The 20,054-nt window shown below is 37.3% G+C and overlaps 1 protein-coding gene across 1 annotated transcript in view; it reads right to left on the bottom strand.

Moving 5' to 3' along the window:
* Positions 1-5,942: 5,942 nt before the first annotated feature.
* Positions 5,943-20,054, bottom strand: part of LOC122569001 (UPF0489 protein C5orf22 homolog) — a 466,219-nt gene continuing 452,107 nt past the window's right edge. The window contains exons 5-6 of the mRNA XM_043729435.1: positions 9,101-9,319; positions 5,943-6,161 (exon numbers count right to left, since the gene is read on the bottom strand). Of these exons, the coding sequence (XP_043585370.1) occupies positions 6,032-6,161; positions 9,101-9,319 (349 nt within the window). The 3' untranslated portion in view covers positions 5,943-6,031. The remainder of the gene's footprint in view (positions 6,162-9,100; positions 9,320-20,054) is intronic.

Here is a 20,054-nt window from a genome sequence, read left to right on the forward strand (position 1 = left end):
GCGCTGCTGCCACGTGTGCGCCGACCATTTTGCTGAAACATAATGTAACTCGGAACGATGTTAAAATATGGCGCGGCCTCGGAATTACACGCACCCCCGCGTGTATTAGAGAGCCACCAACCACTTTCATCCCTTCCTCCTTCACCCGCTCTTATCGGGAATGGATTCTGGCAGGTTCACTTCGCGCGATTGAATATCAAGCAAAATGGAAAGAAAATGAAAAATGTTTCCAAAGCATGGATGATGCTTGTTCAGCGCTTAGAGACAGTCGTCTCAGCGAAATGCAGTATTTACTCTCTCTTCCCTGGTCTGTTTGCTTCAATGTACAGGTATATCTCGTGGCCTATGTTTGTCTCTAGTTCAAATAATACTTATAGTATTTTATTGTTAAGTTTACGTTGTTTACGCGCAGCAATTTCGAAAATTTATCGATCGAAATAAATCTTCAATAATCACATGGGCGGTGGTACGTTGCACGAGTTGATCGATTAAAATCTGTCGATAAGTTTCTCTTCAACTACGCACGTAGTTGGAAATCCGTCTCGTATACGTAGTTTAAAGCTTCGCTCGAAATTCATCCGCGTTGTCTTAAAGGAGAGAGGCGCTTGTTCGGTGGCGAAGTTTCGAGATGAAAAGCCAGTAATGCAACGGGAAAGACATTGATAACAAGCTCGGTTGCGTTTCGAGAATAATATCGCGCGACGTGGTTATTTCGTGCATGAACGACAAGAGCGGGCTGGTTCGAGCCGGTGGACGGCTCGTTAATTTTCTATAATTTCAACAAAAACGCGGTCCTTTTGCGCCACGGCGCGCGTTTAATTTATAATTCTAGCACATGCTCGGCGAATTAAGCTTATCGTCCGTCCCGGTCTCACGTGACGGCTGCGTCGCTCGAGAGAGAAAAATGTCACGGTTATGATTGAATATTTATAACGAGACCGTGTTACGTTTTCGCATCGAATCTCGCCCGGGAAACTCGTCCTGCAGAAACTCTATTACAACGTCGCCGTTTATTTATGTACCATTAAAACTTATAACGGAACTTTTCCTTCCGTGCCTGCGACCATGTAAGAACTGTCAGAACTTCGTCTTGTGACATTATGAAATTACTTGTCCGTTCTCGTCGAAAAGCGTGCCGGATCCCGCATAGAATAAACTTAGACCGTGTAGATGTGATTAAAAACTTTATCGCACGACGACAGTTCGTACTTTTTTTCTCCCCTCTATCCTTAACTTTTCGTTACATCATGATTTTATGATTGAATTTGTAAACCACACTTTTTTCCTCTCTTGTACACGCGGCGACACTAACGATTGCAAAACGTATATATATTTATATCTTTTTTCCTTTCTTTTTTCTTTTTTTTTTTTAAATCGATAAAACAGCTGTCGAGGATTTTTCTACGGAAACGGAATCGGTTATGTCGCTAGACACAATCACGTGTCACACGTTCAGAATCGTTCGTAGAAATGTTGGAGAAAAATATGTAGGTTCGATATATGTCACTCGCGCGAGGTACATCGAAAAGTGCCGAGGGGATGCACCGAGCGGTCAGTCGTTTTGCGAGCTACTGACCACTCGCAGTTGCATCCGCTGCACGAGATGCATTCACACACACATGCGATCATCTCGTCACATACTGCACCAACGAGAACGAGGGAATCTGCATGATGGGGCAAACACTTGGCCGTAATTCGATCTCTGGGATTAATTGTGTTACGTGCTTGGACATCCGTGCACCTTGGTTCCCGGTTTTATTTTCACCTGGCTCTGCGTATTTCGAAAATTCACCGGGCGATCAACTTTTAACGAAGTTGACGTACAAAAATTACATTAATTTAATAATTAATACATTAATTGAAAAATTAAACTTACAGACCGATAGTAATCGATCGATAGTAATCGATGAATTATTCCTAGTACGACAAAAATGTTAAAATATTGAAAATAATCGTATATAAATTTTTCAAAATATTAAATTTACGTATCACGTTGAAAGAAGATTTTCCTGGTTTATACTTTCGATCACAACGGTTAATTATCTAATTATTTTAATGAGTGCACGATTTCATTTTAATTAATTATTTTGAAAAAACTCGGTTACAACGGCACACTCTCGTCTACAAAATATACACGTAGCAGTATCGAGCCGCGTGCAACAATTTTTTCGACCGAAACGTCGTATAGTCCCGTAACGACTAGTGGACCTCACCCCTTTGCCTCGTCTTTGAATAATTTTTTTCTCTCTTTCCCTCTCGTTGCTCGCCCCACCCTCCTCCCCATGAGTCTCCGGGTACGAACAAAGGCCTCGAATAAATACAAATAGCACTTTCGAACAACGGCCAACGAGGTCTCCGCCTATGGCGTTGTCTATCACGCGGCCCCGTCCTCTCTCGTTCTTCCTCCTTTTTTTCTTTCATTTGCTATTCATTTTCTCACCGATGCGTCGCCCGTGTGCGACCCTCTATGCGTTTCACGGAGACGTTTTTCGAGAGAACGACCTATAGGTCGAACGAGACGGATCCCCATGCTATAATTGGCTTTCTCCGGCGTATCGATATTGCATTATGCCTGCTGATTAGCATACTCACCTCTCTGAAGATCTCTTTCGTCACGCGCATAATCGTCAGGTACGGGAGAGCAAAGGGTCCTCGGGCTCTTTGCCACGGATGGATGAATTGTCTCGTCTGGAAGCTGTGAATCGACGTAGAATGTTCCTAAGTTCGTAAAAATGAATTTTAGTTTATTAGTTATTGATTTATCGTGGCTAAGACGAAGCATTATTTATCTGAGCTGCGTTTGTTGGATTTTAAGTTTGGTGACGATAAATTCCATTTTATTTTAGTATACTTATCGTAGTTAAAATGTAGTACTATTTATTCAAATTGTTGGAACGAAAATTTATTTTATAATCTAGTTTATCGAATTTTAGTTGAACTTATATTATTTCAACTATTTTTAAATATTAGTATAACTATTGCGAATGATCGCGATAGATTATGACTGATGGAAAGATTGCTAAGTACTGGAATGGACATACGTTGTGTTCGAAATTCATTTTCTGAACACAAATTCTTAGCATTCTCAATGGGAAATTATGGAACGAATTGCTATCGGATGAACTATCCTATTATCTGTAATTTATAAAAACATTTATTTTATACATATATATAAAAATATATAAATTGTTAAATAAGCGATCGTATTTGATAGATCGTGATTTGTTCGTAACAATTTTTGATGTTAAGCGTTCGATTGGTGTTCTTTATTGTACGCTTTTGTTTTCTTGTCTGTTGCTTTTTTGCGTTTCTGTTTTATGCAAATCAAATACGGGATTACGGTGCCAGGGACGGCTGTACTTTTGCCAGCCAGACCTGGTTTTGAATAATTCCCCTAGAACCCAATGTCACGGTGTCACCTGGGTGAATGAAATCCGAATAGCCATGAGAGAGAATGAGACGCTTAAAATTACGTTCACACCGTGACGCAAAACAATTATTTCTGTTAGATTTTCCAAACAATACTATTTTTAAAGCCTTTGATAACATTCTTTCCAATGAATAAATACTGTTTTTATTATTTGAAAAAAATATTTATACCATTATATTTATCTATAACAAAAATTTATTAGTTCGATGTTTTATATATCTTCGTTATCTATTGAACATTTTTAAAATCGCTATTTACAATTACACAAGCGTCGCAAATTTTATTAATCATGAAGGATAAAATATCACAAGGACGATAGATCGAAGCTTTTTCTTTTTAATAACTTAAATTACTGCTTTTAGGAGGATATTAAAAACCATATTTCGTTCCTTTTAACATGTGCAATGTGCAATACCGAAACATGTACCGAGCAAATGTCGATATTTCAACAGCGAGAAAAATAATCAAAGTACTTGTTGAAATTACATTATATTTCCAAAAGACATTAGAAATTCTGCTAATGGTTTAAACCAAGCGTAAGACCGATACTAGGTTACTCGCGCAAGAACGTGCACCTTGTGGAAATTCCTTTCTTAACTGAGCACAGTTGGTGCAGTTTAATGAATATTAATGCACGTATTACTTGAGCGAATGGTTACACCGTCGTCCCGAGGGTCTCGTGAGCTCACTGTTGTTATAGACGAGCAGCGAGAACCTCCCAGTGGCAGAAGTTAATTTTGCACGAATAAGGAACCATAGAGGAAAGGGAACAACTGTATTTCGTCAATGAATTTGCGAAAAGCTACGGTTCGTAGTGGTCGTAAAGTTTTCAACGGGTCGAAGGTCGAGCCCGTTTTTAATTCGAGGTCAATGGTACTCGAGGGAGATTTAAAACTCGGCCGAACGATGGGTCTGTTGACCCCTAAGATTTTTTACTCAGGGTGGCTGAAATCGGACCACCCTGTCATTAGCATACAAAGGCTTGGTTCTCCGGCCGAGAGTCCCGCACCGTGGTTAACGACAGTCATTACGTGAGCCTGGCAGCTCGTAAACTTTCCTTGCGGTTCTTTAAAATTCGTCCCTTCTCTGCAACCACACTTCCGCATTCACCTTGTTCATTTAACGTTTATTCGCGCGTTATCGCTCGTTTCCTCTGTGCTGACCCTAAACGCGGAATTGTACGATCACTTTAACCATTGAATGACTCACTTCGGCTATGCTACCACGAATAACTGACGAATTGATGCTTAGTCGTTAATTTGAATCGGGTAATATTTTTTCTTGTACAGGCGTTAGAATGTTTATTTCTTCAGAATCTTATTAAGAATCCTATCAGTTTAAATTCTAATTTTTTTAATCGAAGAACTTAGGAAAAGAATTGATTCTTTGTGAAAAAAATTGGTACACTAATATTAGAAATAATTTGAATTTTTCGCAATATTCTTCGAGTAATTTTATTTTCACTTTTACCAAATTACTTAGATACTAGTTACTAGTAAAATATTTTGAAGTCTACCACCGAAACTTCTAGTGATTTATAAACTATTCAAAGTGTTTGCACGAATATTCTGCACGAATTTTCAACCATTTATTAATGCAGTATAATGTATAAAAAATGTAACTATCTTGAATGAACAATATGCAATTGTAATAAACATCTGGAATATTTCATTTAAAAAGAAGTATCTATATTTTATTTTCCCTCATATCGTTGAAGATATTAAACAATTTTCTTATAAATAATCAATTCGAGATAAAGAATTATTTTGCGCAATGTCCGCAGTGTTTCCTTAACAAAGACCTCCATACCCATTATACTCTAGAAATTCAATACCTGAAATGATGTATAAGTATAATACACTACGTGCACGCACATTCAGTACACAATCTGAATGCGTACGAAGGCCATGTTGAGAGACATTTCGCCAGGAAACGCCAACATCTTGGAAGAAGGAAGACCTTTTTTTCTATATTCCTTGATCTTTTTGCCCCCGCTGACTGAAAAGGGTTGTAAGTAAAAGAGAAACGGAAACGAGGGAAGGTTTTCGAAAGAGGAGGAAGAAACGATCGCCGTTAAGACGTGTGGGAAACTAGCCTACGGTATGCAAATGTGCGGCCGAAGGGACGAGAGAGGGGCACAGGGGTACTCGGTGCAGAAAAACGCTAACCTTCAGGTTGGCATTGTGTTCGCTTCTTATAATGGGCCAGTGGCACCGATCTTATGTAAATCGTCGCTGTGATCAAAGACGTGCCAGTTTCCTTCTTCCTCCTCGCCTTCTGATCTTCTGATGTATTCCATCGATTCGATGCAACGTTGCTGGACTCCTCGACTTAGTTTTCTTTGCCTGATGAAAAAAGTGTAATTGGTCTTTACGAGCGTTTCATTTGGTTCTCACTCGAGAACTCGTTGTCTTAGTAATGACCCGCTGCTCGAACCGGTAGATTTTATTTTTACTATGGACCGCGGAATGGCTGACAGAAGATACGATTAACGGAGAGGTGAATATATTTTGTAAAAACGTTTATTGTATTGAAATGAACATTATTCGATTAGCATTTATATTTTGCAAAGGAAAGGGTGGGTATGTTATGTTTTGATGTTTATAAAGATAGATCTTCTTGATAGGTCAATTTGATGTCGATATTTCCTAAACATTCATGAAGTTCTTCGAACACTGCCATCTGAATTTGTTCGACGTCTTCTGACGGACAATATTCGTCTTCGCTGGATCTGTGAACAAGAGCAGATATTCTTCACTTCATGTGCTTTCCCATCAAAGTGTTCCGTTGATTAAAATATCGACAGTTTTATGAATGTCTAATATATAATTGTTATGAATGTTTATTATATAAATTTATGTATATATATGGAAGTTCTTTAGAGAAAGTAAAATAAAAGATGGTAGCTTGCAAATAATTCTACACTACGTATAGTAGAATACCATGACTTGATTAAATTGATTTTTACTATTGACGATTCTAATTGTAAAGTCTTGTAGAATTATTTTGTTACTTGACAAGTTCTTTATCTTCCGATTCTTTAATTTCTGAATTAGATAGAAAATGACGTTCATAAACAAACTTGATATTGATACAGATGATACAGAGGCAGATACTAATATCGATATTTAAACAATGAATGTATGTAGTAGACACATCTACTTGCTATAAATCTGCTTGATATAAATAAAACGAATTGTGTAAATAATTATGGACGATGAAGTACGTAGATACCGTAAAATCGATTGAATAATGAAGACATTGCGATGGATAGTAGAAATAACAATAATCAAAGATTTGGTGAAATATAAACATCACAGGGTAAAATGTACATTTAACGACAGTAAATAGTCTCTTTTCGGTCTCGCAAACTCGCTCTCTCTTCTTGTTTCTGTTTAATCGCCGTCTGGCAAACTGAAAGAGAACCTCGGTGCCGTCCAGAGGCGACATCCGGCGGCGTTTCCGCGTCTTTCCCGGAAGCTAGGAGTGCTGGGGGTGGAGACCAAGGGGTCGTCGAGGGCTGCAAGTGGGCCGAGTGGGATGAAATCGATTTTTTTTCTGCCACCGCCGGAAGTCCGAATGCTATTTCCTTAATTTTATCACGAGATGGCGCCAAATCAACCATTTACAGATTATTCCATTATTTTTACCCACGTTTCCATTGCATAATTTGGTTTATTAGATATTTCTACGAGATGAATAAGTATAAGTAATATAATTTTAAATACTCTATCTTCCTTTTGACACGATGAATGCTATGAAATATATTTCAGACTGTAGCATAAATGGTATTAAAAGAAGGATTATTGTAATAAGTAATATACATTGATATAACGCACTTAGGTGTACTTTTTTTAGTTTTGAGTATATAATGTGTGTGTAATAATGTCTGTAATAATCTGTGTTCTATTTTCTTATGTGAAAGGATTCAACCATTAATAAAATTTATTGACTTAAATAATCGCATAGGTGGATGATTTAGAATGACTATATTTCCTAACATACGACGATATCACATTTGCAGAACAAATTTAATTAGACTAATCAGTTGAATTGACTTCAAATAACAATGAAATAAAAGAAACCTCAATTTAAAAATTATTACATATGAACAACCAATGTTAGTTTTACACAACAAGATCTAATCGTAATGATAAATCTAATGGTAATTAATATCTGTAAATAGACAATACCATTAATAATGGGCAGTGGAACTAAATAAAGCTATAACATAAAGCTATGAACTTAATCACGTTTTGCCAGAAGAAATCGTAGAATTCGACTCTGAACGAGGTTCAGAGAATTCGTGGAAAGATCTCTTCTCTGGCGATGATCTCATTAGTATCGTCGCGTCTCGTATGTTTCATAAATCACAATTTCCCGTGGCGTGGCGCGTTTATTACGAGAGCCGGCAAAATTGAGAAACGGATTACCGTGTCTCGCCTTAATCATCCGGCCAACTAGACCGTAGAACAGAGATAAAAAGGAATAATTAGCATCTGTCGCGGGACATCGAAGACAGAGACATCTGACAACGAGTGCCGAAAGGTCGGGGATTTGATTTTGTGCACCCCTTACAAGGCCACCCCTTGCCCACATGGGAGGTGGGGCTTCATGGTAGCCGAACGTCCATGAACCCACCCTTCGCCCAACCCAACCATACCTCCCCTACGATCCTCCCTTTTTCTCTATTTCCAGCCCTCCCAGCATCTTCTTCCACGCCATCTGCGACCCTGCCGTTCTCTACCTTCGATAGAGACGGACAGCCTTGGAATTCAATTTCACGCGTTTCAAAAACATTCCGCGGCACGATTATTATCGATGGCTATTTTTGTTACCATCCTCCTTTTAGCGATGGACAGCTTCGTTTATTTTGGGGAAATGTTTGGGGAAGATTACTTTATTAAGTTTGCTGGAGGCTATGTTAACCACTTTGCTGTCTTTTACGACTATACTCGTCATGAAGAAACGGCGATACTTTGCGTTATGACGAGCCCTGTCAGTAATAAAATTAGAAAATAAAACGGTCATTTAATTACAACTTAATTCTATATTATAATAGTCACACATATTCTGTGTTTGACGAGTATACTCGTCATCGCTTACCTTTTACGACACATTTCAGGCACACACTTTTCAAAGTTTTCAAAGAGGTCGCTACAGTTAACTGGTTAATTGACTGAATGTATTATTCAACTGGGTCACTATGATAAGTAGGATTACGTAGTCTGGCGTGGGAATTTTAGAAAATAATGTTAGAAAAATCGATAGGCAAAGGAGAACATTTATCGCGTATGAAAGTTGTTAATTGGTTTGATACGTTCATTGTCTGTATTTTAGATCTGATATCTTACGACATATATGTCGTTGGTTTGCTAGAAGAATGTCATCAATAATTGCAAGAAAAATAAATTTGTTGGGAAATCGGTTTAAAGTAAGAAATTCTGAAGTAGAAAATTTCCTTTTATAAAGTAGCTAATAGTTTTGAAATTGTAGGAGTCTTTAATAAAATATTATTTATACGTGCTGTTTATTATCAGATTGAAACAGCTCATTTGAATTTTTACGTTATTAAATACATAATACGATTGTAGTGAAAAAAGGCATGAATTCTCATTATAATTTATAATGTAAAAATTCGATGTATAGGAATGTACTATCCCTTCATACCTTGCAATTGTTACGGTTGTAGGAGGAGTTGGCAGAGCAGTTAAAAAGGATCTGAATGTTACGCTGATTAATCGATTGAGGTCATTAGGAGCAGTAACATGGTCTGGCAAATCAGTATCATCTTTAGTGCACCCTGCATTGTGTATCATTTTCCAATCAATATCCGATTGCTTGTAAACGCTGGTCAGTTCACGATAGATTAATTCCACTGCCTCATATCTGAAACACAAAACAGGTTAAGGTTATAATATTTAATCGTACGTAGTAGTTAATTGAACTGTTTGCTTAGTATGAAATAAACAAGTAGATCTCCAATTATTTTTTAGATATTTTGTTTAAATTTCTTTAATATTGATGAATTTATGGTAAATTTTGTAAATCGATTTTGCCTGATTATAAATTGACCGGTCGAACCTAATTCATATTTAAAATTTCTATACATATAACATGGTCATTGTTTTCACGTTTCCAGGAGGGAGGAAGAATACATTTTGAAAATATTATATAAATGTTAAATAAGCGACGAAAACTAATACATATTAAATAGCATCGTTCACTATATTTCTTTACTTTATAAAAGATGAGTTTTATTTAACTAACCTGTTACATCATTTTTATTATTACAATAATACTATAAAGGAAAATATTATCTTTTCAAGCATTCTAAATAATTGAAAAAAAAAAAAAACGTATTGCATTTAACGGTATCGGTATTTACAGTATTAATGCAAAATATAGCCTTACAGTATAATAACTACAAAGTAACGAATATCTAACGAGGAATATTGGTCAATGTTTTGGGAAAATATGTTTACGAGGAAAGTATAACGAAGACTCTACGAGTTCGACCGAGTCACAAAATTCTAGAAAACAGTGCAAGGGCAAGCCGTAAATTTCGTTAACGTGTCGTAAATAATGAAAGCAAACAAGGAAAGGGAAGAAGGAAAGGGAGAGGGAAAGGCCGAGCAATGGAAAGTTTATAATGCCCGGACGATAACACGTGGCTGCAAAAGTTGAGGCATTTCCCGAAGGCACGCGACGAAAGTTAACACGGCCACGAGACCAGTTCCGGGTGGTCGTAATTTGTACTCCGCTTTCCTCCGACCCCTCATCCGCTATCTCTTTTTCTCTAACTCTTTTATACCGGTCTCTCGCCTCCCGCTCTCGCCCTTATCTGATCATAAGTTTTCCTCGTTTTCTGCAGCTGCAATTCGTCCTGCGGCTCGGTCTACACGCTTTCGTTATCAAGGCTACTGAGATTTCACCGGAAGATTGCCGATATCTATGTTAGTAGATTACGATTTATTCGTGAAATCGTGCCTCATGATCGTTCTGGCTTGACATACTTTTTTAGTTATCGTTATACAAATTTCCGTCATGAAAATGGGGAACTTTAACATGAATCGCTATTTCGAGAAATATATCCACTTAGTTGTTACACGAGGCTGTTACCTTTTCTATTTTAAGGCGGGTAAAAGAAAGTTTAAACCTAGTACCTGTACACTGTGCATACCGTATTCAACTATTCAGGAACTTCATCGTTTCGGATAGAAATTCGAAAGTTCCAAGAGTGCGGTAGGAATCCAAGAAGTCCGATAAAATCAGTCCCACGAAATTTCCGGCCAGGTACCGACCAACAGATCAAACGTGAAACAATTACGGTGTAAGGACGATCGACAAGACGAACATAATTGGGCCTGGAAGTCTTTCTTGGGAGGACCAGCTGCGTGTCTAGAAGCGATGTGCCCGTTTGCTAACGCGCTAACTGTTCATAAGAGAAGACTATCGCCGGCTCTCGCCCACTTTTTCCTCGCTGAATATTAATTATTCTCTCGAAAGGTACACCTGCCCTCACCCCTTGGACCGGACATAACCTATACATGGCTGTATACGTGTATCACGGCTCATGATTCTCGGCGCAGATTATCCTAACAGTTGTGTAACGAAGTCGGTAACAATCGGTCTCTCCAGGCTACAAAACCGGTCCCCTATGTCCTGCGACCTGTTATTCCCAAAAATGACTGAAATTCTTTAGAATACTCCATTTCATATAGAATACCTATATTTTTAGCATTATGAAGTTTTCTGTAGGTTTGAATCTTTCTGCATGTTATATCGATCACCTGAGAGATAAGTTAAGAGAGTGATTTTTAGAACGATCATTGAGAAACTTATCACAAATTTATGAAATTTCGTGGTTATGTTAGGGCTATTCGTTTTAAGATGACGAGCAGGCTTAAAAGATACAATAATGAAATTCTATGATGAATTCAGTAAAATTTTTGGTATTCTTCGTTTCTGTGTTTCGATCTTTTAATTAGAGAGCTTTTCGTGGATTGTTTAATGAGAAGTTTATATATAATAATTTTATATATAACAGGAGGAACGTTTTATTTCTTTCTTTTTCTTAATTATTTGCTACAAAGCGGAGGAAGTATGAGTATAATATCTACTTCTTTCTGGTAAAGAAATCTTGATTTAGAGATATAGAAAATTGAGCTGATCTATTCTGTAAAATAAGGCATATAAAAAGGTTAAAAGAATGATTAAATAATGAAAAAAAAAAAAAAACAAAAACTATTCACGATAACGAGTATTTAATTGCAAAGCATAGAATTATGATTTTCAGTTTTGAAGCTTCCTCCGCAACAAAACTCTACACTTGCGTCATAGAAGATCAAATAAGATAATTCAATTATCACACAGACAATTAACCTACAGTACTATTTAAAAGCGAAGCCAATTATTCAACTACATGACGATTTCACGATGGATGCAACGATCCTTGTGACAGGATCATTCTCACGCGTCCCACACGACGACTGCGCAATGCAACAAAACCCCTATCAGCGATCATTCTTCTTACGACCATTTTTTTTCTTATGTCTATCTCGAAAAGCAGATGCCACAGTATAGAATCCCATCCACGTTTTCACGCTTCTAGCTTTATCTCTATGATTCATATTTTTCGACGCGTAACCGGTTCTGTTATTCCCTGTCGTTATTTTTTCTATTTTTTTTCTTAACGCGGGTTCCCAGCCTGGAAGGTCGCGGTTCGGTTCAAACACGACAGGAACACACCGAGTGGAGCGAGTGAAATACAGAGAGCGAGGCGAAACATTTTAAATGAGACAGAAATAGGAACAGAGAGAGAGAGAGAGAGAATGGAGACGATAGAAAGATGAAGTGGATAACGAGGAAGGAAGGGAGATACGAAGCTGGTCCACGGTGCCACGTCGAATGAGTTAACGGACAATGGCGGTCCACGTTAAAAAAATAAAGAATGGTGGTGAGGAGGGGCGAAGGGTGGGGCCCTCATTACGAAGGGCGCCCCCGGTGTATTTGTCGATAAGGGGGCCTATATGCAAATGGTCGTCCCTCGCCAGGCGACGGAAAGAAAAAGTTTCCTTCTCTGTTTCGTCCGTTTACTCTGTTTCCCTCGGTGCACGAATAATGCCCTCTCTGACGGTGTACCAAAGTAGAAAAAGGGGGGTATAATGTATCGTAATCAGATGATCAATTATTAAGAGCGCGGCAAAAAAACAACGAGGGTTGACATACGACTGACAGGAGTGGAGCGTATCCGGATGCGAAGGGGGTCTTCGTCCTTTTTTCTTCCTCCTTTTCTCTTTTTCCCTTTTATTGCCGGCTCGGCAAACGACCGCCTCTCGTATGTAATCGATACTCTGAATTTTAGAACGTGCATCGCGAATTTCATTTTCGAAAGTCCACCATTCGTAGATGTTGGCTTTTCCAAGAATGCGAGCAACTGTGTTAATCAAGTTCATCAGCGAGAATAATGGTTATACAAGAGGATCAAACGTCGTTTTCCTGTCGTTTTTAATTTATAATGTTAACCTTTTATAATATCACATGAAATGGAAGTCAAGTACTCATATTTTTATATTTTTTTTAATTTTTGTTATAAACGTTTATCACTATAATATCGTATCTTATTAATATGCCGTTACGCAGACACAAACGAGGTTATTTATATGCAATAATTAACAATCTTTAATTATACGTTTAAGAATATATTAATAAACTGTGTCCAATTACAATCTTTTTCTCTCATAAGGAAATAAAATTCTAGTTATAGGAGATTAAAGAATTCGTTCATCGTAATCGTTGTTATACTTTCCACGAATCCAGAATTAATTATTCTTATTTTTTTTTTTTTTTTCTAAATGGATAGAGCAAAAAATTCATTTAAAATGGAGTCTGTATAATGTTGTACGGAGTAGCACGATGTTGCAATATTAATATTGCGTTTAAAGAAACGATACGTTATTTGAACACTGACATGAACAGAGCATGTTAGATGAAAGATAAAATAACGAACTTCCTGACAATAGAAAATAACTGTAATGTGTAAAACACCGTTCGTTCAACAACATAAATTATAAATTACGCTAAAAATACGTCGTCATATGAAACTAAATGTAACTTTCAACTCGTTTCCAATGTTATATTTCCTTGGTATTAAAGATTCCTTGTGTGTAAAATTATTTGAAATTATACTTTTTATGCCATTATAAAATTATTTGAGATATTATTTTATTATACAATTGCAATAATTAAATCATCAAAATAAACTGCTCTCCAAGTGATCAAAATCTTTACGCAAAAAATACTATCTTAATTTTAGATATTACGTTATAGAAGAACAGTTACTGTTCTACAAATTGAATTATACAAATAACATTTACATGAGAACGTACACAGAGAGATACGTTACAACGTAGGTAGAGTTTTTCATCTTCCGGCTCGGAAGATTCAACGCGATATGAAATCGTGCGCATGAACAAACATAGTTCAGGAGAAAACCCGTCCAGGACATTGTTTAGATATGCATAATAAATGTATCGCTTTCTTCGGATCTCCAGTGCATAACTGAGCAAACTTTCTAGGCATGTGCGTCGAGTACGTTAGGACAATACTCCGATATCGAGTTACCAATTTTTAATGGATGTGGATCTGGTAGCGATCATGCGTGTGATCGGAGGTAAAAGCTCATCGAGGCTGTTTAAAACACGTGCCTGTTATATGCAACGCTTTGCTTTGTAATTATAATATGCTCCTTTAACCGTACAGCGCTGAAAGTGCGTAGAATGCGTGAGAAATTTGGTAAAAATCAATCTATAATAATATAGATGAGAATTATATGTAATTTTTAATTAAATCATTGTTGAATATAAAAAATTTTGTTTCTGCAAAATGGGTCGTAGTATTGTGGATAAAAAATTTATAATTTCAATCTTCGCTATATTTATAATTTAATTTTAATTTGTGAAAATTTTAGTTTAGTACAGTTTTGATGTACAACAATTTTAAGATGTAATATCATTTTGTTTAAAATATCTGTATATTATGATACTTATGTCTTATATCTTAGTTATTGATAACTTTAAAAATGTTAATTATTTAAAGCGATGTTGATAACATGTAGATACAAACGTGTGAATGTAGAATCCTTCGTATTATTACTTACATTTTTGATCAGTGACACGATTTTTAATATACAATCATTTCGAGTTAATCCCTGGGTTGTAGTTTTCTTCCTAAATTTAATGAGATATCTGAGCAAGTTAATCCCATAGCAATTTCCTACCATCTTCTTTATTACACTAATCACAGTGATTCTGGTAGAATATAAGGTAATTATCGTCATTCTAAACGCGAGGAACCATGACATTCCCTCGAGATCGCAGTGAATAATAAATCACTCTATAATTCAAGAGCAACAATTTAGAAAAACAACTTTTCTACTTTCATATCAATTATTTAAATCGTTTCGACATTTCAGATTACCATCAATCTATTTTTCAGTATTTCAATACTTTTGAGACACAATTTTCTATTTTTTATTCTATTTATACACCGGATATTTAGTACAATTTGACTAAAGTTTGCTTTGTATACAACGCGATAAAAATTTGTTATTCCAATTATTTTACATATTTATATATTATTTCAATCTAATTATTAAGTGGAATTTAATTATTAATCTTACTTTATATACAGTAATTTCTTTTACCAGATACTTATAATCTTGGAGTATCGAAACATCTTTTATTTATCGAGTTCTGTCAGTATTTTTTTTTTCAAGCTAATATTCAGTGATTATCGGCATCGACTGTTAAAACTGAAAAGGACAACGATGCGTGCCCAATACCATGGATGTACCTGACTCGTGGCACGTGGCTCTGAAAACAGGACAATTTGCTGCATACTCGCAGGTAGCACGAATATATTTGGGGTTGCGGCAGGTATACGCCTATATATCGAGGCGATTGTGAGGGGTGGCTTTGCCAATCAATAGATATTCATCCCCATCGAACCATCGACACTATTGTCGATACACGATGCATTCAACTGCAGTGTGGGATACGCAGGTTGTACTTTGATGTACCGTACACCGAGTTAAACAGATCATCCACAGATCGATCGACACAGGTTCTTATATTTTCCAATTACTTTTTTTCCTAACTTAAGTATATTATCAAACTACTAGAAAATGTGATAGTCCGCTAACGCTATTGTGGTACTTGCGCTAGGTATTTTTCATACAAATTTCTCCAAATTTCTACGTTAATGATATAAAGATCTAAAATTACTCGGAAACGACGAATGTCCAATTATCCTGAAAAGTTATTACGTAATAATAACAGTTTCACACGGAATAATACTTTTTAAATGTAATGAAAGGGGAAAGGGAAAGATCATTGTCATATGTTTTTATTCTCCCAAACCAAAGACTAATTAGCCAAAATTTGGTTCCTTATGGCACTACCATTGAACATTTCAATCTGGCAACGGAACTCCCTTAGGCCCCTCGGCACGAAATTAATTAATTAACGGTCGATTCGACATTGACGACGACTGAGAATACGTGTCGTGCAAAATCGTCGTACGAACGTTTTCCCTGCATTGGTACGCGGAACGAGAGAAAGAGGGTGAAAGAGGAAGAAACAGGGCGAACGCAGAGAAGGGAGGCTGGTTTTAACCTCTGCGTGTCCCGCTGAGCGAAAATTTGCATACACGTTCAGGACTTAATTAGGTTACGCCTAGAAAACGGGTTGAAGTTCACACACTTCATTAGAAATTCCAAAGGGCCGTTTCGTTTTGACGTATGCGCCTCTCTGCTTGTTTTTCTCCCCGTTCGCCATTGCCCCTTGGTTCCTTCGCATCCTTGCCACGATAATTGAATGCAGAGCCTTGTGACGGCATTAAAGATTTATTTTCATCATCGTTGATGTTTCTTTTCATCCTCGATATAGACCGTAACTAGCAGTTTATTTGCATGAATTTCGCTCGAGGGAAACGAAGCAACCCTTCTTCTTCGAACGTTTCTTGATAATTCCACAACCGAGATAGAAGTTAATACGCCGTTCCGAAAACGAAGATAAAAAAAGCTCAATCATTAATGGTGCTTCGCGATGGTATAATTAAAGAATTTTGCGGAAAAATTTCCGTGAAACGACTTCTAGATCGATAAATAGGACGAGATATCGGTGATGCGAAATTTTCGCCGGCTAATGTCCCCGTGAAATTTACATGGCTGCCAGGCGAGAATATTTAACGAGACGAGAAACACGAGTAACATGATACGATGTGAACCGCATCCGTGGCGCACGTCGTCGCTATTATTGCATTTGCATTTGCATAAAACCGGCCCCTACTAATTATAAATTTCATGCGGTGTAACCGTGTAAGGGTGCCTATCTTCCGGATGGACGAGACACGAACAACGCGATCCTGATGCGCCTTAAATCAGAGCCTTATGCAAATGATATCCTGCGTGCCCAAGCATCAGCTGTCTTAACCTATTCCTAGACACGATCTCCTAAGAAATAAAAATGGTTCGACCGTCATCCGTTCGTAGAAGGGTCATAGGGCGAAGGGTCTCACGAGAAAGGTATACCAAGTTGGCGGGAACTCGATCTCGTTTCGAATCGACGCGGGGGCAGAACTCTCAACAGGACGGTGTCTTAATTGCGAGCGCGATCGACAATTTGTACGGGAACGGCTTAACGAACTTTCCCTTTGTCACTCGTCCCTATCGATTGCGGTTGAATACCGTCGGGGAGTCGGTGGTAATAATTTTTTAAGAACTCTTCACTTCCTGGCTCCGTCTCCACCCCACCTGCATCTCTGCGGTCGCGATTCGTACAAATTGCAATTTAACAGTGGCAAGAAGGAACTAAAGAGTCGAAGAATCGAAGGAAGAAAGGAAGAAAGAAAGAAAGAAAACGGTGGCCGGTTCTTTGCTTTCCCCGAGGAATTTTATCGAGAGACGTAATCCCGAGGAAGCAGGAGGCGCGGGGTCGTTTAATAACGTAATTAGCCCGAAGGATCTGGAATTTCTGCGGCGGATCGGGAATAAATTAATGCAATTATCCTTGATCGGGGGCGACCGCGAGTGGACGAAAGGGGTGGAGTAGTTCAACTTCCTCCTTTTCATCCCCTTTTTTTCTCTTCTCCCTTGGTCGCGACACAAGTCTACCAATGATTTCGCCTTTCTCATAACTCATTGTCGCCATTCTGTTCTTTCTAAGAGAGTTCCCCGGAGTTTTAAACCGACGAAAAGCGAGCCCCGTTTTGGTCTACGTTGCGGACGGAACGCTTATTAACATCTCATCGATTCGACTCGGCCAATTAACTTACTTTTTTTGTGCGCCGCTCGAAAGCTGCATCCTCGAACTCGTTTTTAAATGAATACTCCACGGAACCGGCCGCCCCGCGGGTGGTTTCTTTAGTATGCTAAATATCCCGCCGTACCGCCCTTGGGGAAAAACGTAAGTTCCTAAAACGCCTGACCATCGGTTAACAGTCGCGTTCTTTACGTTCTTTTCTTTTTTGCCAATTTTTTTATTTCTATTCTCTTCCTTTTGGAGGAGGTTTTAGCTTTCCGTGGCCGAAGCGCGTAGTTACGGTCAATTATTAAGTTAACGACACACGTCGACGTAACGTGTTCCCTGAATTGCTTCACCTGTACGAGACTTTCATCGTAAATATTCCGCTTTGTAAGTCTGATATTATGCAAAACGATTCTCTCCTTTTTGCGCTTGCTATACCGCTCGATAGACAGATACACTTTGTGAATATAATTTTTTATGAATTAATAGTGCTGGGTTAAAAAGCTTCTCTTTGGTTTGTGATCTACGTGTTTCCTATGAATCTGTAATAATTTTCTTTATGGTGACGTTTACAAAATTCCACCTATAATCAGGGATATTCGATTAATAATTATTAATGTATTAAGTTTTTCGCTCATTGTTAGTAGTAACTTTAGCGCAGAGGAAAAATGTTTCTAAAAATTCAACATGTCTGATTGGTTTTAGTGGTTTAATAGGATTTATCAAGGCATGTGACATGCAATTTTTACGAACTTGTGGTCTGCTACAAAATGAAATCATTTATCGCTGCACATCGTTTAATTCGTCACACCAAGTGTTTCAAGATAACGTTCTCCTTGAAAAATTAATGGGATTTTAAAATCTTTGTCACTGCTCTATTTACAGAAAATATATTATAAATTTTCAATAATGATATCAAATTTGTTTGATATCAAGCAGATTTTTATAAGAATATATTTTCGATATCTTACTTTATTAACTATACTTTAACTACACTATGTGATATCCTATTGTTCAATTCAAAGAGACAACCTGTGTGTTAACATTTAAAAAATTTTTCCTCCAGAATAATTGTTCCTTAAATTAGATATTTATTTCCTGCAATATACAGGATGTCCCATAAATTTTCTCTATAAATAAAATCCACATAATCATGTTTGTGCGCGCACAAAGGATATCGTATCATTCGTTCTTTTTTAAATAATCTATAAAGATAGGAATAAAGAATTGTTCAAAATTCATATCTTATATATGAAACGAGTATGAGAAAGCATACAGCAGGGGGTGCTCAAGATATTCCATAGCGTGTATAATCCGTAAACTTTCCGCCCTCGTCTTTGGACACTGATCTGATATATGCATAGAACTCTAGAAACGATTCTCTTGAGCGGTAGATCATCGGTTGGCGACGTGATCTCGCACGAATTAACGGGCCCGCATAAGAAAAACGATGCTCACATGCACGACCGTGTGAGTCATGGAAAAAAAGAAGAAAAATAACGAGAAAGTGGGGGAAGGGGAACTAGTATAATTCGTACGAAGGGGCACGTCTTCCGTTCTTCTTTCGTGGATGGGTCTAGATTCTCAGGCACGGGCATATGCAGTTATGCAAATGTACATAATGTTCAGGAACGTAGTCTATTTTTAGTCACACCCTATAGCACCTCCCTATGAAATTTATATTATTTCGAATTTAATTTGTGGAGCGATGTCTTGATGCTTGATAATTTATTAATTCGTATGAAGTGTATATAAAGTAGCATTGAAATTTGAAGTTAAGGAAAGGGAGATATTTATATGTTTTTATGCGCCTATAGGTTTCAGTTTTAATTTATAACAAATTAACGTGCATATACTGAGATATGCGTTAATAGTCATTACATTTAGTAGAAAGTATCAGATTGTTTAAATAATTGTATTTTTCTTTCTTACAGATCATTAGCTTCTTCCTTAACAAATTTTCTTATCCCAGTCATCATACTTCAGGAAATGAGTAGTTTAAAGAATCATTATTTATCGCACCTTTCTTTATTCTTGATTCCAAGCGTCTTCCTTGAAGTATTCGTACCAATATCAACATTTTACTGTTGAACACACGTGTGGTACGATTTGTAACTTCCATAACTTTAACTAATTCGTTTATAATTCCAATCCATTTCATTGAACAACGTTTTCTATTCCTACCCCTCAATTTCTCCATCTCAAATATCAAAAATCAAGCAAGGAGAAACTTAACAGAAACGGCTGATTTAGATCAATGTATCTTATTTCGATGAATTTCGTCGAGTGTCGTGGTATCGAGAACGCGGCGCGGA

Source organism: Bombus pyrosoma, linkage group LG7 (genome assembly GCF_014825855.1).
Source record: "Bombus pyrosoma isolate SC7728 linkage group LG7, ASM1482585v1, whole genome shotgun sequence".
NCBI classification, from domain to species: Eukaryota; Metazoa; Arthropoda; class Insecta; order Hymenoptera; family Apidae; genus Bombus; species Bombus pyrosoma.